Source organism: Gymnoscopelus braueri (assembly GCF_963280865.1).
Source record: "Gymnoscopelus braueri genome assembly, chromosome: 4".
Taxonomy (NCBI): Eukaryota; Metazoa; Chordata; class Actinopteri; order Myctophiformes; family Myctophidae; genus Gymnoscopelus; species Gymnoscopelus braueri.
In genome coordinates, this window is record NC_137605.1 from 39,466,636 (window position 1) to 39,489,029 (window position 22,394).

Genomic DNA, 22,394 nt, shown 5'->3' on the forward strand with positions numbered 1-22,394 from the left:
TTCGTGGACTGTAATAATGTGAAGTACATGCTGTGTTTTAAAATGTTACATTGCAATGTTCACAGATTTGATAATAAAATGCCTATTGGTTTTACAGGACGTCTGGGTGTGTTTAATTTCCTAAATAAGAAAATGCTTATCATACTCCTATCTTCAAATACAAAATGTTTTAAAGCTGCAATACATAACTTCCATGCCCTATACCCGGGTTCTGGACCCGGGTCCCTGTGTTTCCATTTGAGTTAAAAATAAAGCATGCATGCACAAACATTTTTTGGGGAACATTGATACATATAAAAAGGGCCCTTGCTTTGAATATGAGCTGCTTTGTGCAATTTTGTATGTTAATTTTAACAAGATGCTGCTCACTGATTTGAATCTAAACTGAAACATTGAAACAAATTAAGTCAAGTGCTCTGATCACAACACAACAGTAACACAAATGATATCCTGCATTCTGATTATTGCATATCTATTGTGTGTACTCTGTCACACTCTAGTGGAAATGTGTTGTAATTACACACATTACAAATATATTTCGTGTTTATACTGCAAACCTCAATCAACTAAATAATAATAATTTAGTAGGCTACAATATTTAAATAACTTTTAGCTTAATTGTATTACACATTACACATTACAGTAACTTAATTGTACTGAAGCAAAGGTTTTGTGCTTCTTTCACCTTTGGTGCAGACTGAGACTCAAAGACTCAGTTACCACATTCAAAAAGAAATGACTGAACAATATTTAATGTATTATTTAGTTCATGAAATTATGGATTAATGTGTGTACGTGTTCCTGTTCATATACCGAAATGCGAAATGTTGCTGTTACTTTTCTCTGTTCTCCTTTTTGGGGGTTTCTCTTTTACCAATGTGAATGTAGGGTAGGCTACTCCATATTTAAGGAACAGTAGGCTAATATAAATAAGACAATGGCTTTAAACCTGGCCATATATCCATATCAATTCAATTCAAATTTGGAGCTTTATTGGCGTGAGAAAACATACGTTTACATTGCCAAAGCAAAAGTGGAACAAAACAGTCAAAACATATAGGAGAAGAATAGCTTGGTGTAAACTTTTGACAGTTGACAGCAGTATTTCAACAATGTATGTACAACTAAATATTGAATATAATTCAAACAAATAAAAGTTTAAACAGAGCTGTGTTACATTAAATTGCAACTTTGAGGGAAGCCTATCATAAACTAACAAATATCTGTATATTTTCTGTCAGAAATAGTTAAACATCATTATATGAGAGGTTAGCTTGATGTAAACTTTTGAAAGTTGACAGCAGTATTTCAATGTTTTGCATTCTCTCTCTCTCTCTCTCTCTCTCTCTGTCTCAATTTCGTAACCTGCTCGTCACGAAACGTACATTCCGCGGTGAGGGGCCGTGGGGTATTTTAATGTAGTTTCTACACGATTGCCTAAGTTATCGGACTGATTTGGACATCATCACATTACTAACTTATCTTAGAACACGCGCAGCAGCAAGTCATTAATCAGTCTGCCAATAAAAGATTAAGTCCGTTCCTCTGCTGACAACCCACCTGGCAACCCACAAGGCAGGGGGCCGGTCATGTCGCTCGCGCACCGGCGAAATTAATAGCCGATCTACAAGCTCACAATGCGTAGCAGGCGCGACGCGTTGTGAGCTTGTAGATCGGCTATTTCCCCAGTGCGCGACACCGGCGCGCGACCAAGTACAACTTCAGGCAGACTGAGAGCAGTGTTGCCCTGTCCGCTTATTATAAGGGACTTTGGGGTTCTTTTTCTGTAGAGTTGCTTGCAAATATTGGTGGTTGCGGTTTTTGGGGGGCTTGTTTTAAAGTGTAGTTGCTCATTTGGGCTTGCTTCCTAATGTTGTTTGAACCACTGGTTCTCAAATATTGTATTTATAGCCTATATTTGATATATTGTATGTAATTAATTATCCCAAGGACGAAGGACCCACATCTGAAAATATTTTATATCATCAGCAACCCCCCATACAAGATTTGTGTTGTTAAAATATTTCAAAAATACACATTTTCACTTCTTTTTGTCCAAGATTTATTTTTGAAAATAGCAGACCTACAGCTTGTAGATCTGCTATTTTCAAATTGCCGTCAAAGTGCTCATGTGTTGTTGCTTCTTTTGGGCTTGCTTTCCTAGACCATTGTTGCTTATTTCTCTCACAGTATATGGCAACACTGCTTCAGGCAGGTTGAGAGACAACGGGAGAGTTGAGAGATATAACAGCAACAATAAAAACACCACACTGTTGAAGTACAACCAGAGCCTCGCTTCACTAAAGAGGCATTCCATGTATAGTCCTGTCCGTATGGCAGTGTGAAGGAGTCCACAGTGTCCATATTATAACCCACGGCCCGGGTAGGTAAGTCTCAAGTCTTTTGTTTATTTCTGACTTCATCAACTGTGCTAGCTAACTTGGCTACCTTAGCGTCGTTAGCATAAAATGCTAGCGCCTGCTATGACGTTAGTAGCCTAACCATATGGAAGCATCTGTGATGGTGGGTTTTTTGTTGTTTTAACACACTTTCTAGACTTTTATAACGGTTGTCATCCCGTTGTCTTTTATTTCAAGTTGAACGTTCACCGGTGATGCAGCTTAATACCTACCTGACTGTGCGACTTTGCATGGATTATTATTACTCATCACAACAATGATAAACATTGTACAGAACGTCAGAAAGGGGCCTGGCGATGATGACACCCATATGACACCCATATGTACACTCATCATCAGCTGCCTTCCAGACGGTCAGTGTGTGGCAGCTATATATGCGGGACAGACAGGCAGAATATGCATTGTTTTCCTCTCATAACTTCTTGTTAATGTGGTTTAGTCATTGCCTGCCTTTCGGTTACATATTTAACAAGTAGGTCACAGCTGGGGCTATTTAACTAGGCGACATAACATTGGGATATGCGACAAAAGTGCACTGTACTGTATACTATCAGGCATTGTGTTTAGAAGATCAATATCCCAATGTCTGCCTTTGTTGACACAGATTCCCTTTGCGGCTTAACTTTTTGCCATGACTACACAGGATGCATGCAAGTTGGATGCTTTTCTGTTTGTTTACTATGCCTTATATGCATGCTTGAGTTTTTTTTTAGACACATAACTGAGTGCTGAATATGTCCCATTGTTGTACTAAAGTAAGCCAACAAGCCAACCAAATAACAGTCGGGATTGGATCACATGGGAAGATGTTAAATTCCCAATAATCAATAACTCATAGAGAGAGTGTGAAGAGGGTTAGAGGTTCTATTAACAATATAAAATGTTCTTTCTTTCTCACAGTTTTTCTATTTCTATTGAGCCACCGATGCTAGATTTCGTCTAAAAGTTAGAAACATAACATGTCTCTACAATGTCACATTTCTATTTGTGGATTGTCCTGATGAAGACTGTTGAATTGCTTTAATGCCAAGCAAGGTACATAATGGCATCCCAACGCCTACACAATCATGGCATATGGTGGAGGTGGACATGATATGCTGACTCTCTGCATGTTATTTTTGTGTCGGGGGCATCATGCTCCACATTGAGCCCTGGTCTCAGTGGGATGACCAGGGTTGGCAGGGAGAGACGGAAGGCCCTGGTGATGCCAGAGGAAGTCTTGTCCCGTACTCCACATGAGCTCAGATGGCACAATGTTGATTCACTCGGGGGAAAAATAGACAAAAACAAGGAGGTGATGCACCGGTTGCAGTGCCACAGCGATTTGTTGATTCAGAGCAGCTTGTTCAGCCTGGGAGATGCTGTTGTTGACCTTGTGGTTTCAAAGGAGTAGACAGGATTCGTACTGCAGCTGTGAACAAGAGATTTATTTAAGAAGTGGTGCAAATACAGTATATGTCATTGCATTGCCTGAGGATGAGATAGAGGTCTCGACTTGAATATCAGCCTTTTTAATCAAGATTGAAGCTCAGGCATTGATTGGATAGGAATGAATAACCTACTTGAAGTTGGACCGAATATTGATGGGATCTGATTTTAGTTCCTCTCTCTTTCTCGCTGTTCGCTTTCCTAAGGATGTTCAGCATGCTGGCCATTTGCACTTGGACAAGTTGAAGACAACTGAGAGGCTGCTCCCGAAGTCAGAGCTCGGACTTGTGAAGAGGAAGAGATGGGGAATACAGCAACCAAATTTCGCAAAGCTCTCATCAACGGGGATGAGTTGTTGGCCTGTCAGCTGTATGAGAGCAACCCGCAGTTCAAGGAGGCTTTGGATCCCAACACTACCTATGGAGAGCAGTACCAGCACAACACGGCCCTGCACTACGCTTCCCGGCACGCCATGGCGCGAATACTCAGGTCAGAAGCTGCTAGAACTTAGGCTAACTGTATTACTGATTTTATATTGTATGCAAACCACATACCAATATTTGTAATGATATATTATTTAGGGAGTGATTTAATAAATATTTGGTAATTTGTTGATCATTTTGAAATGAGAGAAATCAAATTGATATTTGCCGTTCCATAATTTAATTGCGGTTTCATGAATTGTGTTAATGACATTGCTTGTTTATCCTGTCTTTTATAAGGTAGGTCTCTCTATTAGTGTACTGTTTGTCACATCCAGTACTGTATACTGCCGTGTCAGAGAAAATGCTCCCTTGCTCTCATGTTTTCGTCTCTACAGGTCTGTTTCTCTTCATAACACATGCCCCTCCACATAACCATATGGTAGTGGCACATGGGAGTTCTGCATGCTGTGCTGGGATAGGATGGAACTCCTAGAGTCATCCATTCTGCAGTGCAGACTATCTCCTTTGGCGTGTCTCGTCGTTCACTCCGTTTAGCCCCTATTCCCCCATCTCTAATGAGCTTTTTGCACTTGCTCCATTTTGCATTCCCATTTGAGTTAAACTGACTACTTGATTGGGGGGATGCAAAGTGGTAAATCAAAAAGATGACTGCATTGAGGCAAGCACATCTTTCAAAATCTATGCCCCTTACCACCAAGAGTGAACATGGGTAGGAACATGTGGGTTTTGTACAATAAAAGTTAAACTGACTTGCTGTGCTTAATGAACCAATTACACTTTCCCTGTTAAATTTCTGTCTCTCCTCAGGTCTTTCCTTTTCAGCAAGGATGGGAACCCCAACAAGCGCAATGTGCACAATGAGACCTCCCTGCACCTTCTCTGCATGAGCCCCCTGATTCTAACTTCAGAGGGGATCCTGCAGCATCGGATCATACGGCCATATGAGGATGAGCATCGTCGGGCTGAGTGCCTCCAGATCATCTTGACATGGACAGGAGCAAAGCTGGACCAGGGAGAGTATGAGAGTGCTGACATCAATGCCACAGACAACAAGAAGAACACTTGCCTGCACTATGCTGCTGCCTCGGGCATGAAAATCTGTGTGGAGGTGAGGGCTTCCATGAAGGGTACCATATGACATGGAAATAACACGGCCTTGCTAGCCTGTACCATTCAGTCCACCCTTCTGCAAACCTGCCTTAATTAGTAAGGATTAAAAGGTGGGTGAGTGGGGACAGCGATAGCAGTCAAATAGCCACACTGGGACAGAGGGTAATTTAGTGGGTGATGAGGGAGGCTGGTATTCTTGTTAGCACAGATTATTTAGTGACCCACTTTTGTCAGCTATGTATTTTAGGGGAGAGTTCCGGAGAGAAACAATGGCTGAGTCTTTTTTTCAACCAGGGCAAGGATCTTTGTTAAGGAATGTATGTCATCGGTCTTATTGAGTTTGAATAAAATCAGCCCTTGATGAGAAGGGTGTCGGTGAAGATGCAATACAACAATATACTTAACCACTTACATCCTATATACTTCGTTGTCCGGGATACCCCAGGGCTCTCTCTATACCCCCTTATATGGGGTGGATGTGTGCCTCAGCCTGTCACAGTAGTGGTACTACCGGTCTTGGAAGCTTGAATACAGTATGCCTTAAATATGTGGGTTTTAACAATTGCCTATATGACACATACAATTGGATGTATAAGGTGGACTAACAGACTGCTGAGCGATGTAATATTTTCTAGTGGTGTGTTCAGGAAGAAATGAAATCATGAGTTGAGTGAACAATTCCTTTAATCACGTTCCAATATTCTCCACCCCTCATGCAGTTCCTGGTGCAGAGAGATGCAGACCTGTTTGCGGAGAACGAGAACCGTGAGACACCATGCGACTGTGCAGAGAAGCAACACCACAAGGATCTGGCCCTCAGCCTAGAGTCCCAGATGGTCTTCTCCCTGGCCCCCGAAGCAGAGGCCATTGAGGCAGAGTATGCAGCCCTTGACCGCCGAGAGGTACAACATACCAATAGCAAACAAACAAATTATACCCAATGTACTGCATAGTAAAATTCAGAATGTTTATTTATGGACTGTCTGGACGGTAATATTGCGGTTCTATGCGGGAGGACTAGCCACGGTGCGTGGCTGTAATGTGCTCTCATTGGCTGTAGCGTGCACTAGATGGGGGCCGATAGCCCCAAATATCCAACAAGTTTGAATTCTAAAAGTTGTCGGGAACACCTCGCCGACCGTACTTTATCGGGGTGTTTCTTCTCGGAGTACCTTACACACTGCGCAATCAACACCTTGCCGAGGAACGCCCGATCTTGACTCATATCGGTGGTTTTTGTCTGCGATCATCACCAAAAAAACTCCCCGACAGACAAATCGGGTCAAATATCGTACAGTGTGTAGGGGTCTTTAGCCATTTCTTTGTACAGTGGATCATAAAAATCCTTACATGCAAACACTTTTGTTGTCAGATTTATAAAGCTTCACATTCGACGGATTTAGTTTTTTATAAATCTAAACGAAGTGGAAGTGACCACGCCTGCAAAAACCAAACTGCACGGTTCGCTATAAATGGAGAAACACCTTCAAATTAAACATCTGCTGGTGTATCTGTAGGACTTGTGCCCATGCCACCACTTACTAGACCTGTCAATGAGGAGAAGGGCAAAGAAGTGCGACTTCACATATTTTGTTGTATAGGAAGACTTCTCAGACAGCGCGAGAACAGCTGTCATTGTGCACGAGGTGGCACGACCATTACGCATGGCTATATTCATAGCTCCCATACCATTAATTCATCACATGCACATCGCTCTGAGTGAAGACTTGAAAAGAGATCTGAAACTCACTTTGCACATCGCTCTGAGTGAAGACTTGAAAAGACATCTGAAACTCACTTTTCAGCTGTGATATTTGGTCCGTGTACAATACCTGTCATGTAATTATTCCCATGAGCGACATGCACTGACTGCAAAGAGGGGAGATGTGTGCTGGGTTGCTTTGGGAGAATTGCACCTGCGACATGTCTAATTTAATTTGGAAGGCACAAAGGCTGTTGTATTCCGTAACAAGTTTGTTGTGGCCTTGACAAGTCACGCACAATGGTTCGTTAGCTACCCTATATTGTTTCCTAAATACCCACAATAAACTGCCTGGCAGCAGTGAGAAATCAGCCTGAGAGTGGCTGTCCTACAGATACATAATATATATAGATATATATATATTTTCTAACCCAAATCATCCAGTGGGCAGACTTGGACCCTTTCGTGAGCCCTATGGCTTGCACTCAATCTAAAAATGTGTTTTCGGGATGAGGGAAGGGCACAATAACATTCCTCAATCAGCAGCAATTTAATTATGATTTAAACAGCTCTAGTAACTATGCTAGATAATTAGTATGAAACTTAAAAATAAAGTGATTCACAGACAATACAATACTGGTGTATCAGATTCACCTCAGATTCACTATATGCCCACAGCTTTCCGAATTATGTTTAGAATCAGTAACTTGAAAGTACATGTGATAAAAAATGTCTTTAATGAAAACAAAGAAAGAATGCTAGTGTAGTCAATGATCTATTTATGTGTGTCTTCTGAGAAATATGGCAGTGGTCCGAACGAAAGATGTCCACATCTCCTTCCTTCCAGGCTGCTGCACACTGTGCAATATCAGCTGTGTTCTATGTTTATTGCATGTCACATGTGTGATATGACCCCAAAAAAGTCTATGCAACAAATTTCAGACATTCCCAGAAGTCAGCCACCGGTGAACATCTCATACTAAGCATTCCAAGACATTCTGTCTCTCCACAACATAACTCTTTCACAATTATGATGTTTTGTCTGGGACAGCATTATCATCACATAAAAAATGTAGAAAGTGCATAAATCAGATGGCAACGACGACAGGCACATTACTGTCGACTGAGATATGACCCATAACACACACTATAAAGTTGAGCTGTAGTTGTATTAAAAAGGTTCTCTAAAACCATTCTGAAATCAATTAATATATAAAGCTCAATCCCTGCAGCATCAGTCAACAGTTTTAAAACAATAAATTTAACTTTGTCTACTCAATAATTGTCTTGAATATCTTATATAAGAAAATGTACTGTGAATATGTGGGTGTTAAAATAAAAGGTTTGTGAAACACTCCTTATCTGTATCTGATGTTTTTCTCCCTTGTCCCTGAGAGTTTTAACCACCCTACTATAATATTACGTATCACAGTCCATTGCTGTAGTTATTCTCTTGAGTAAGTAAGACGCATAGCATGTCATAACGTAGTTGTTATTGTTGGGGTGTTTGTCACTGTACATTTGCACATACATGGAATTTGTCATAGGCTACATGCAATTAACCCTGCAACAGTTCAATTCATTGTATGAAATCTTAAAGCACAAACACTTGCTTATGCAGCTATGCCATACTAGCCTTGGGCTAATGTTCAGTTAATAGCATAAAATGTAGGACAGTAAACTAAAGTTGATCTTTTAGACTCATTCATTTAAAGGAGTTCAATATGACTGCTGATAAAGACCCATTATCAAAGGCTGAGCGACTGCTTTTTACCTCACATTCATCATTTAACGATGAATCCATATTTTGGAACAAATTGGTCATCAACAAACAAGATGAACTTTAGTACACGATCACAATGCTTCCGCTATTGATTGTGTTATCGACAGTCTGTTGCAGCCTTGCGTAATGGATATAAAAGTCAGCCGGCAAAGTATTTTCTGTGTCATGAAGTCTGCAGTCCTTCTGTGTCTTGTTAGAACTGACGAGGCCTAGTTAGTATCTATTGGACAGCATTCCAGCGTACTACTTGTTTGTTGAAATCAGCTGACCGCTTTATAGTGCAGGTGTGTGCTTGGTAGACGTTTACACACGTGCACAGATTATCAGTGTTAATGTTTGCTATGAGGCATGGGATGTCTATCACCATTTTGTTATCTTAAGTGGGTCTGTGTTTACACCAATGCTGGTTGAGTCATGAACTGGAAATGAGCTGTCTTTGCTTTGTATTTTACACTCCTGCTACTATCTCTGCCTTATTTTTCTGATCTCACACTCTGTAACTCTGTCTCCCTCCCCTTCTTCTTTACACCCTCTCCCTGTTTTTCTTTGTTTTCCTTGTCCGTCTTCTTCCCTTCGTTCTATCCTTCCATCCTCTCCTCTCCCTTCTAGCAGTATGAGGGCCTAAGGCCACAGGAACTGAGGAGATTGAAGGACATGCTGATAGTGGAAACAGCCGACATGCTCCAAGCCCCACTCTTCACTGCAGAAGCGCTGCTGCGGGCCCATGGTACTGTTAGCAATGCATGCACGCACGCACACACACACGCACACACACAACGCATGTGTCACCTGTACTGTCTACTGTTATCTACTAGTGCTTCCATCACAAGTGGGTACCGAAGCTGGGAGGAGCACTGGTGGGTTCCTGCTACCCAGACGACCTGTCTCCTCTGTGTACAATTAGTACTAGTGTGTGTGCAAACCGTTCCCAGGTCGCCGGATTTGATCCGGGGCGACAGTGTTTTAGGGCGAGAACCTCGCTGAGGTTACCAAATGCTCCGTAAGATGTTATAAAAGTATATACAGTATGAGGCTATATAGCTATATATTGTTGAACGTGTTGTTTTGTTACTATTATTATTTGGCATCGGGACGGAGAGCTCAGTCTGACATTATTCTATTTGTCAAACGTCAGCCTCGTTAGTTAGGCTGCTTTAGCCTACGGTTTAAACAAGTGTTCTGTGTTTAATAAACACATGTTTAAAAATACAGTCTCATTTTTATTATCATTAGGGCTTTGATGCAAATTCTAAACATGATGGGTAAAGCTGCAGAAGTTGTGGCGCTTAAAGGAAAGCTCAATTTGGCTCTCCACTTAACTGCTTAAAGCGACTTTGGGTACTTAAAAGAGCGCTATATAAATCTGAGCTAATATGATGGTGATTATTTTCTTTTTTTTCACCGTGGGGTGGGCCCAGTCGTTGATTTATATATTGTTTTGCGGGTTGGGTTGGGTTCCGGGGCGGGTTATGAAAAAACCCGACCCGCGCATCACTAATGGCTACTTTTCAACCAGTAGGTGTTCTACCCGTCACCAGGTTGTACATTTCTCAATGGAAGAGTACCTGGAAGACACCCTGCACCACTGCAGATGTGTTAATTATATTGTATTACGATACTCTTCCATACAGATTGGCTGAAATTGTATTGTATTCATTAAAAGAAGTCCTGGATTGCAGCTTTTGTAAATGTTACAAAGCTAATGCACAAGAGTTTCAGTTAAATACACGCAGAGGCATGCACACACGTGTGCCTGTCCATTGAATAAAACAATATTTCTCATGTCTATCATTTCATACTGTTACAGATACCTAGTCACACAGCAAATGCATCCAAGAGACTAAATCCTGAGGCGTTTTCAATTCACTGTTGAGAAATAGCACTTTGACACGTTCCCCGTGCCCCCAGACATCAACCATTAGCCTTGAATTACCCCAGTGATGGTCCTCCGACTTGGCCGTGGTCAAATAGCTGAATTTCTTTTTGTAGTGCGGGCTTCAGCGATATGTCACGGTTTTGATTAGTTTTGGCCTTCACAGCCAGTTCTCAAACATAGCTTAACTCAGTCTAGCAAAAAAATTATGTGTTGAGAGTTTAAAACATTTGTCACCGTTTTGATTTGATTTACAGTCCTGTGCACTGAGTTGCTTGCACTTGGCTGGCAAAATGGTGTGCTACATATAAGACTGGCTCCAGGGAGGTTGACCCCAGGATGTTGCTATATTTATTCACCTACATTAATGGAGAACTGCCTGATAGCGATGAAACTTTTATTTTTTACTCTGGGAATTGGGCTTTTTACACTGTCATCTCATTTGTCTTTAATGGAGAGTAATTTTTTTCACATTTGCTCAAATCTTTTCCTTTTTTCCAGTGTCCTGATTACATCCATTTTTGCCTTCTATCTTTCTTTCTTGCCGTCTTTCTTTCTCATTCTTGGGATGCCACATCTTTGGGCTGAAATTGAATTGCTCATGCATGGTTTATGGTTTATTGAGGTCTAAATGTGAAGACGTCTATTTTCAAAGCCCTGTTAATGGCCCAAAGCATGCCGCGATACGGTCAGATTCACAGATTTGTAGTTGGAGGTGGGCGAGGGAAATTGTTGCTTTGTTATCTAAAATAAGTCATTTAGCTGCATTTGACTGGTGGGTAAATTTGTTTTTACGCTCATAATGACCTCATTTCAGATGCTGACCGGGTCATGTGTCTTGTTCTTTTTCAGGGGGAAAATTGTAACTCTGGCAAAGTCCTGAACTCATTTAACATTTACAATGACATATTGTCCATTCTCAGAATATAGTACACTACATGGCTGAATTATTATAAAAAAAACTAATTTGCAATTGGCAGTGTGATGAAGCCATAAGGTCAGCATTTTCAAAGGGGTTTTAGAGGCTTAGATGGCAGCGTCGCTGCCATCTAAGTTATGAGCGTCGTTGCCATTGGTGTTATGTATGTTTGGGAAGATTGAAGTCTCCATCCTTCAGAACGATCATACTTTCAGAAGTATGCATTCAGAAGCCATAGAGGAACAACAGACCCCTTGGTTTAAATTATGATTGAATGGATATTTATTTTGGTCTACTGTCATCATCTTCTCAGTTTCCAGACCAGCATTGAAAACATTTGTCTACGTTTCATCTTCCTGTACTGCTAACTCTAGTCTCTTTTTCTATTTCTCTCTCTCTTCTCTCAGACTGGGACAGAGAGAAGCTTCTAGAAGCCTGGATGACCAATGCAGAGGACTGCTGCCAGCGTTCGGGCGTACACATGCCCAACCCACCCCCTAGTGGCTACAATGCCTGGGACACGTTACCCTCACCTCGGACGCCCCGTACCACCCGATCCTCCATCACTTCTCCAGACCAGATCAGCCTTACCCCGGCGGATGAGGACTTCACTATGGTGAGATGCACTTGTCTTCAGGGCTCCAATCGCATGATATCATCCAAAATTAAAGTGGCACTATGTAACTTTTTGTTAATGAATACAATTTAATTTTGTCCAATCTGTATGGTAGAGTATGTTAATACAATATAACTTATACAATTGGGGTTGTTGCATTTAGTCTCACTGCTCTTCTATTGAGACATTTAGATCGTGTCAAAGGTCATGTCTCACCTAGACACAGGATCTGACACAAATTTTGACCTGATTGTCAAGATTCAATTTATCCCCTGAGCAAGCAGGCAGGCTCTATTAGCTCAATTGTAAAAAAAAAAAAAAATCAAGAAGAGGAAAGCTACATAGTGCAGCTTTAATCTAATATTTATAAAATCAGAACCAATGCAAATCAACCCTATTTTTTCTAACCATAGCAATCGTGTCTGAAGTTGATTAAAATTCTTAATTTTACAGTGCAGACGATCTTCCTTTGCGTTGGTAAAGCTAAAGCGAGATAAGACACGATGTCTTGAAATACACGTTTTTAGTTAATTAGAGATTAAAATGCAGAAAGCAGTCCATTATCAACGTGTGATGTTTGCAATCTCAGTGTTTCAAGTGTTATCAAGTGTATCTAACCTATAGTAGCAGTTAATGCAGGTTAATTGAAGTTTGCACCATGCAGCTGTATTATCTAGGAAACTAAATATTGAATCTGGACTAATCAGCATCTGGACTAATCAGCAATAAACTCACGTGAGGGTACGAAGCAAATAACGATTTGGACGAGGCGAATTGTAGGTGTGTGACGACAACTGCGTCTATACACATACAAGCAGTTACTGTAAGTGACACTGTAGATTTAGTTTTCGTGATAAATGCTCTACACAATAATGCTAGACACAATTGGATGCAAAGCTCCTTACACCGCTGTTGTAAGGAGGTATAGGGTGATCACACAGCTGAAGGATCTCACAAAAAATTTAAAGGCAATAAAAAAAGTAGCCGCTGGAGATGTTCTATTGTCTGGCTTTCTGGCCAGACCATACATGGTCTGTGTTATGAGATATTTGATTAATGATAATGGCAGTCATGCGGTTCCCCTCAAACATATATTCAAAGCGGTAGGAATATTTATGGATCAGAGCCAATAATATGCATACTACCAGTAGAACAGCGTAGTACTACAAATCAATACCGTACAGTACAAGCCTTGTACTCTTTAATTATGCTAATAAAAAGCCTTCTCTTTACAATCTACCAAACAACACTGTTGATAAATGATGGTATATGCTGTCACAGACTTGATTTTTATCAGTTAGTTTATGAGGATATACTACGGGTTGAGTGTGTTTTGACAGTACACTTTATTGTGAGGCTGACAAGGCAAGCCTTGAAAGTTGCGGTGCCAATCGACCAGTTCTTCTCGAGGGCCCGCTTAAAGGTTACAGTTGATTATATCACAATGAGCCCTTTCATGAATCAATTGTTGAGGTACAATGGCTTCCTCTGTGTCCATTGTTATTCTCCGTCTCTCAATATAACAAGGCCAAAAATGTATCTCTCTCTCTTTGTATCTGTTTTGTGTCTCTATTTTGAGTATCAGTGGGTGTGGGTAAAATATATCCTTAGCTCAAGTAGTGATCACAGGGAGCCACATGAAAGATCTTCTTGTCATGGTCTTGCATTTGGCAAAGCCCTTTATCTTTGTTTTTTTTACGAGTGGGCACACATTCTTTGATACTTTATTTATCTGGACACACACTATATCATATTACAAGATTTTGAGCAGATCTTGTGCCCTTTCATCTATCCCTCACAACTTTTGATGATAAAAGTAAAATTTACATCAGAGACTTGAAGCTTGTGGATTTTAAGGTGAATTCACCATAAGGGAATTTCACTCATGGGGTGTTATATGAAACCTTAGTGCATTCATGTAAGCTTTCTGATCCATTCTGTTTTAGGAAAATGTACTGTGGACTTGAGGGTTCAGTTTCATGACAGATGTTTTTTTAAAAGGGATATTTCAGTTTCAAACATGTTTGGGGTCATTTTAACGTCTACTATGAACACCCCAGACAGTTTATAAGTTGCTTGATTCTGTATTCAGATATTTCATATTCATTTTATCAGACACGCCCCCTTCCTATACAAACCCATTGTAACGTCAAACTCCATTTTAACCATGATAGATTCATCGAAAACACCCATCCTTGGTTCTTGTGACTCATAGTGCCCTCCTCATAAATGAGAGCCATGTTTTTTCATTAATTTTATTTTATTGTATTTTATTTTTTCCATTTTCTCCCAAGAAAAAAAAAGAAACTGAAAAAACATGGCCCCCTCACGCATTAGTAGGGCAGTATGAGTCACCAGAACCAAGGACGGGTGTTGTCGATGAATCTATCATGGTTAAAATTGAGTATTAAGTTACAATGGGTTTGTATAGGCAGGGGGCGTGTTTGATTAAATTAATATCAAATATCTAAATACTGAATCAAGCAACTTAAAAACTGTCTGGGGTTTTCACAAAAGCCTGAGTATACATTAAAATAACCCCAAACATGTTTTGAAAGTGAACTATCCTTTTAAGTTAAAGTAAGTTTTTAGAGTAAACGTTAAATCCCTCAAGGAGATATTCACAACTATACTAAATGAAAAACAACTTGCTGAATGATTCTCTTCTGTGCTTCTCTGATAGTGTGGTATCTGCATGTGTTCCATCTCCATGTTTGAGGAACCTGTTGACATGTCTTGTGGTCACGAGTTCTGCCGAGCATGCTGGGAAGGGTGAGTTATATTCTCACATATACATCTAATTTGAGTTAGAACAACATTTCAATTTTTCCTTATTTACACAAGCCCAGTTAAAGCAACCACTCATGTCAGTCTTTGCTCACTTCTAAGTTCTAAGAATGCTCAATCATAAATGGTAATCAAACTAAAAGGGAAACATGTTTTTTTTAGCAAAGGATATGCCTGCATATCCAATCTCTCATTCAGGTGTCGGACAAACAATGATCAACAGAAAAAATATTAATAAAATCTGCACACTGGTTCTCAGCTCTACTTGTTTATTGCTGTTCTCAACATTTCGATTTTACTCTATCTTCATCAGGAATATGGCTTTTGGTCTCTGTATCGAATCTCAATCTAAAATAGATTTTTCCATGAAATAGTTTTAAAGCATTCAAACTTTGTAACAGGAGACTTAAGAATAGTTAATAGTTAGAAACGGAAGTTCAATAAAGTAAAAAGTGTCTGAAATGAATTGCTTTGACACTGTGTGCTTCATTTTAATGTCGGGTATTCAGAGACTCAAAGAGACTGAATTAATATAACCTCACCTCATAAATGTTTGTCTCCGCCAGGCCGAAAGGCATGGCGAGAGAGTATATTTTACCCCCTGTGTGTCCGTGTGTCCTGTCCGTCCGCGAGCACCTAACTAATCTCCGGCACTGTTGGCCCGGTTGCTGCGAAACTGTGCACACACACTCCCTGGATGCCAATTCAGAACCTCTGCCCCAACTTTTTCACATGGGCCTGTTATAGCGCCACCAGGAGCCGATTTGTGCAAAACCCTTTTTTTTTAATTACTCCTACAGATTTTATCCAAACGTCATGCAAATCGGTACACAGTATCTCTATAGTCATGTGATCAACATCGATCTGTCCGATTTCCCATATTCCATCCTCATTGCCTAAGGTTGGCTTCCAAAGTTTGCAGGATTGGTCCGTTTTGAACAAAATGCCTCAAATTATGCACGCACATTCCCACTAGGCCGAGGAAGAAATGCCACCCTTTTCACATTGGCCTGTTATAGCGCCACCAGCAGCTCTAATTTAACACATTTTTGGAACAAAATGCCTCAAATCATAAATGCAGTGTCCAATTGCCATGAAAGGCCTAAGAATAAATGGCACCCTATTCACATTGGCCTTTTATAGCACCACCAGGAAGCCCCAATAACGTAGCTTACCTGGCGGAGACCTGTGCTCCGAGGAGCACTTTTTCTAGTTTTTTGGGAAGGAACACGTTATTCCAACCAGTTCTCTTCCCAGTTCTCTTCCCCTCCATCAGGCGCCCCGGCTGTCATGGGGGAGGCGGTATAGCGACCAGGATTACTACATGTTTTTGTGAGGGTATTAACTAACCTGGGAGACACGGGGAGAACATGCAAACTCCACACAGAGTAGGCCCTTTTGCCAACCTCACCTAGCGTATGGGCACTGCACTGATGACTTGGAGGAGAAGACACGCCCCCAGTGTCTCCGGCGGGAATCAAACCCAGGACCTTCTAGCTGTGAGGCGACAGCGCTACCGACTGCACCACCTCATTCTTTTTTAAGATAAGAAGTTTTTATGATGACCCGTGTACTCCAGCTTTTTTGTTTTTGATGCTGCTTTGGTCCCTGTCTGAGAAGCACCTGCTGTCATCCTTAAAAATATTTTTTTGCGCATGAACTCTCATCTTTGAAAAATATAACCCCTTCGGTTACTTCTTTGGGGGAAAATAAAATCTAATCATGTGGATCTTAGGATCCTCATGGGAAAGGCGTGGATCTTAGACTTCATATTATGTTCAACCTGTAATGTCAGACATCTATGATGTCAGGCGTCGATGACAGTGGTTCTCTTGACTTTTTCTGGATCAGGGCCCACTTGAACACTTCAAAAGCTTTCGTGGCCCGGCTGCCGTGTTAAGTGGTCAGATGGGTGGGCCGCCTGCATTTTCAGAGCATGTTTATTTTATTGATCAATCAATCCATTTGCTGCGTGTCCCTCCCTGTCTCTATCCCTGTTTCCTGTCTCTCTCTACTGTGTACTATCAATACACATGGGGCCCACCGCCCACGACACTATAGATCACCAGCTTACTCGTTCCCCTCGTGTTATCAACATCGTTTCTAGGTGCGACCAAGTGGTTTATCACAGATTACGGGCTTGTTTTGTTTTTCTGTTTGCCAATATCAATTCAAGGCAATATTGTCCAACTTGACTGCCTCAAAGGGTGAAACAATATCATAACATCCAACAATGGTGATCTTTCTTCATCTTGTCTAATAAACACCTCTCTGATGTAAACATTTCCCAGCTCACAGTAAATGCCATTTCTAAAGCATTCATGCATTGCCTCCCAGGTTTCTAAATATAAAGATCCAGGAGGGTGAGGCCCATAACATCTTCTGCCCAGCCTTCGACTGCTTCCAGCTGGTCCCTGTGGAGGTTATAGAGAGCGTGGTCTCCAGGGAGATGGACAAACGCTACCTCCAGTTTGATATAAAGGTACTGCACGCATGAAAATACACCTGAAAGTACAGTGTTAGACAATGACAAAGCGGCAAAATAATTGTCTCAGATTTCAAAGTAAATTTCTCTGCTTCCATAAAGCATAACTTTGATATCTGAGACAATTATCTTGCCATACGGTAGATTTCTTAAAATGTGATTTGACACCTTGTCTGTCATCAGGAAAATTACATTGAGATGTTTTTTAACAGACTAGAGAGTCCGCTGCAAAGTGTTAAATAGAAGTGCTATACAATGCCAACAATGTCACTCAGCGAGACAGACAGATGTTTTCAAATTCACATAATCACAGAGAAGAGATAATTGTACCTCTGAGTCTACAGAGATATATGGATGAAAACCGACTACTGACTGAGGAGAGCAGAAAGACCCTTGTAATTGGCTGGAAAGTAAGCTTTATAATAGGATGGAATAGAAACAAACTAGACTTGGATTTCATTACAAGGAAAGATCGGAGTGGAATCAATTTATTTTTCCACCTCTAAAACCGCAAAAACAAATGCAGTACAACTCACAATTGGACATTTGTCTTGAGTGACACACACGTAATCTTAGTTTAAACGTACACAGCGCCCTCGTTTTTCTTGACAGTTTGAACAGTAGCTGTTCTTAACTGACCATGTCTGTGACTGACAGCTTTCAAAGAAATGGACTTCACCTCTGGGTTGTCATAGAAACATTAACCTTTCCTGGCTGACGCAGGCACTGTCATCATGTACTGTAGCATGTCATTTTTCTTCTCTTACGGGTCAAAGGTTAATAACTGACAAGCGCTTGACTGGGGCAGCATTTCATCCTGGCTTAAAATGGAAGTTTGTTTTTAGAGAGGACAAGCAGTCTGCCCTCCATTGCCGGGGTTATTGCGCTGACAACAAAGCGCAAAGTCACACGTTGATCATCGTCTTTCGGTACCCAGCAAATTGAACCACATGGACGCTCACAGGTCCACACTGTTAAATTCTCAGTGTTCAAAGGGTCCATTTTACCCCTGGTGTTCCTGGCCCGACGTTGAGAATCAGCAGTGTAAGTAATATTATTTGGTTAAATTTAAACGTTTTTTTGTTTAAAAAGTTAAAAGCTTTATACTCTGATATTAAAGGTATCATGACATTCATGTTTACACCACATTCAGAGTCTTTGTCCTGGTCCTTCAAACGTGTACAAAAAGTTTTAACTGAAAATTCCACTCCAGTGATTCACTGTAGGTGTTTTTGTCTCACATTTCTAAAGCCTTTTCAACTGCAATGAAAAAATAAATCTTTGCCTGCGGGTGTCGCTGGTGAGGGATTTTGCCTGTCAATCATCGCCTCTGCTCCGCCCCCCCCCCAAAGGAAAGGATAGGGAAGGGGAGGGGCGAGGACGAGAGTGGGCGGGATTAATCGACTGTGACCTCACTGTCGAAGGGCCAAGCTCAGATTACTTTTCAGCCTAATTATTCAGAAAACCCCAGACCACAGAAAATCCACTGAATGTTCAAAGTTCAGATTTTTTGGGTGTAATTGAGGTCATAAAACCCCCAAAAAAACATAAAAAATTAAAAATGTGAAAATGAATGTCATCGAACCTTTAATAATTTCTATAGAGAGTGTGTTCAATAACAGGGGTCTCCACATCTCTCCAGCTCTTTAATAAACAGAAAATATATTTCAGGTAGATTGCCAATTTCAGCCAATCAGGAGAGACGACCCATTTATTAGCTTAAATTTCATTGTGTCCCAGTTACAATTTTGTCTGCTCACCTTGTGCCATCAGTTCCAATTTCCCTTGTTTATACTGTATCCTGTATGAGTTCTCTCTCCTGATTGGATACAATTGGTATCCTGACTTGGTATTCTGTTTACTAAAGAGCTGGAGAGATGGGTAGACCCCTGTTACTGAACAAACACTCTATAGTAATGATAGCAATCAGTATATAGAGCTATATAACACTTATTTGGCACCTTTAATTACACTGATGTCGGTCCAAATCCGCCCTTCTGCAGCATGTCCATATTTGGGCATAATCCCGGTTGGCCACCGGCCAACCTCACAATTCACTGAACGTTTTTTTTACTGTTGAATTACAAGCAGAAAATGCAGCTCGGTGGTTATTGTGCTTGACAATGTCGCTTTGTAATACGTCAATCAACGTGTTCCGGTACCCAGCAATGGCCAGGTTATTGCGAGGGTGAAATAGGCTCTCTCTCCCTTTCTCCAATAGGATAGCACAGGTCAACATGGAACCAAAAAACTGAGGCCCTTCCCCGAGACCCGAGTTGGATCCAAAATATTGACTTGACTTGTCCCTCGAGTACGGGTCAGAACTATTATAATTGCCACGGGTCTAAGTGAATCTGAAATGGATGGACCCATATGGACCTGCAAGGAGACATATGCGTTGTAATTACGTTCTAAAATCCATATATTCTGTTCTCCCGGCTCTGAATGAGCGACATTAAACGTTAACCGATTTGAAACGCAGCCAATCTCAACCAGTGCAACGCAGTGTACACTGCCTGCTGAATATCAGGTGTTCTTTAGCGGGGTGAAACTCATACAAAAGTCACAGAAGTTGGAACGTCATGTGTGGAGCATGTTTGTGGTCATTATCGGCAGGGGCGGTAAGAAAGTAGACGAAAATGTACTCTGTCTGCAACGCAGAACGCACTCGTCAGATTTAATGCAGCCAAGACAGTGCCTGTCTCAACTTAGCTCTGTCTGTGAGACCTCCGGATGGCATGGGGAAGGAACACTCACTGATGGCTAGTCTTAATGCCACGGTGAACTGAGCGTATAATAATGTAGCCTGTGCATCGGGTCCAGTACAGGTCTAGAGAGCCGGTCGGACCAGGTCTAATAAATTTGAATTATCCTCGGGTACGTTTCTGACCAGGTCCAATTATTTTGGACCCATGCTACCTTCTACTCTCTCCCTCTCTTTCTCGCGCTGATTGAGGTCTTCCTCTCTCCCTCCTTTCTCACTCTCTTTTGGCATAACTGCGCTTAAGCTGATAAAAGGCAGGCAGATTCGTGCCTGATAATGCGGCGTGAAGCACCAAGTTATCAGCCTGTCTGTCGTTGCTAGGCTTAATGCGTTGAGGTGTTGCTAATGTTGAGGAGTCTATATGGGCATATCTTCCTGCCCGCCCACCACAACTTTATAGTAGTGTACGTTAATTAGACTAGCCTCATGATCTTTTTCAAAATGTATCTTACTTTTAAACAACAGAAAATTGGTTCCACATTAGTTTCAACAATGATTGAACACAAACATTGCCATGCTGCAGCAGGCACTTTAATGACTTCACGAATGAATGAATGCAACTACTGTATGAAAAGTTTTTGGGCACAACTTCCTTACAAATAAATACATTTAGTTAAGAATGGTCTCGGTCAACTAAATCTAATTTGTATTCCAGATTGATGAATCTGATGAGAATCTCAAGTGGCTTACACGACAACATAGCCTAAAATATTACAACTTCCAATTTATTTCAGGAGTTTTGTTAAAGGAACAATGGGCCTCATCCACAAAACCTCTTTTACATTCTTAGATTTGTTCTTCAGAAAAGAGCCTATGAGAAACCAAACCTTGGGATTCATGAAACATGAGGAATCCATCGATGTTGTGCGTGCCCCAGGTGTACCACATGATAAATGAAAATTATTCCTAGATTGGATGCACATGCCTGATCACATTTATTTGCATAGGTAGGCACCTGTCAACACCACAAATGGAATGCAGACCTACGGGTTGTGTGCAAATAAGCCAATGGCGACAAGCTGTTTAAACTCTGAAATAGAATTTGTGCTTAGCTGATAGGAAATCAATCTTTCGAAAGTGTAAGTAGTGGAGAGATGAGAACAGATTAAAAAAAAAAGAAGTCTGGCATGACATTATTACTTATCCTGTCAATGCTGACAGCAGAAAAAGGCACGGTTGTTGATGAATTCTGTAGTGGTATTTTCTTTATATATCAATAAATCATTAACTACAAAGAAAGCCTATTGCTGAGTGTGCACCTATTCCAGCCTACTACTGTTCTTCTGGGTCAGCAGCAATGCTACTTAAACAAAGACACCTGCTTAATCTTAAAAAAGAAAAACAAAACGTATCGCACGAAGTTGGCACAGTTTGTTAGTCACAGGTGGATTGCCTAGCCTGGTTCCAGACGAATCTGCCATTGGAAATAAAAATTGCCCTCTGCAGATTAGGTCTGGCCCCTCTCAATAGAGATTCGCTCCCTCCGAAGTTGTGAGGGACCAATCAGGGCCCAGTATGCAAATATGGGTCCGGTTTATCACCAGAGGCATTTTTTTAATTTGCCCCTCGGAAATGCAGGTTCCACACAGAGATTCCAGACTAATATCTACGCTGTGATATTAGTCTGGCCATGCCAGGCTAAGGATTGCCACGATGTCAGATTTGGATAAGAGATTGGTGTAATAATTGATGAGACTTAATTAGATGGAAAGAATGCATGTCACATTACACAAAACATTATTTGCTGTGCATTCTAAGGCTACTGATTTCAGATCTAGCGGTGGAAAGTAACTAAGTACATTTACTTAAGTACTGTACTTACAAGTACAATTTTGAGGTATTTGTACTTTACTATTTCCAATTTCCAGTACTTCTACTCCACAACACTTCGGATCCAAATATTGTACTTTTACTTCACTACATTTATTTGAAAACTTTAGATACTAGTTACTTTGTAGATTTTGATTATTATTACAAAACCTACATTAACCACTTCAGCTCTGCATGTATTTCGGCCATTTGAAAATAGCCGATCTACAAGCCCACAGTGCGTCATGATGC

General features: G+C 40.9%; 1 protein-coding gene across 4 annotated transcripts in view; it reads left to right on the forward strand.

Moving 5' to 3' along the window:
• Nucleotides 1-2,233: 2,233 nt before the first annotated feature.
• Nucleotides 2,234-22,394, forward strand: part of LOC308083245 (ankyrin repeat and IBR domain-containing protein 1-like) — a 46,706-nt gene continuing 26,545 nt past the window's right edge. Inside the window, exons 1-9 of one of the 4 annotated variants that reach the window (XM_080425498.1) lie at nucleotides 2,234-2,387; nucleotides 2,598-2,773; nucleotides 4,055-4,337; nucleotides 5,102-5,402; nucleotides 6,124-6,306; nucleotides 9,499-9,616; nucleotides 12,089-12,297; nucleotides 14,981-15,069; nucleotides 17,422-17,566. In XM_080425498.1, the coding sequence (XP_080281624.1) occupies nucleotides 4,150-4,337; nucleotides 5,102-5,402; nucleotides 6,124-6,306; nucleotides 9,499-9,616; nucleotides 12,089-12,297; nucleotides 14,981-15,069; nucleotides 17,422-17,566 (1,233 nt within the window). In that variant the 5' untranslated portion in view covers nucleotides 2,234-2,387; nucleotides 2,598-2,773; nucleotides 4,055-4,149. The other 3 variants (XM_080425501.1, XM_080425500.1, XM_080425499.1) reach the window with 3 other exon arrangements.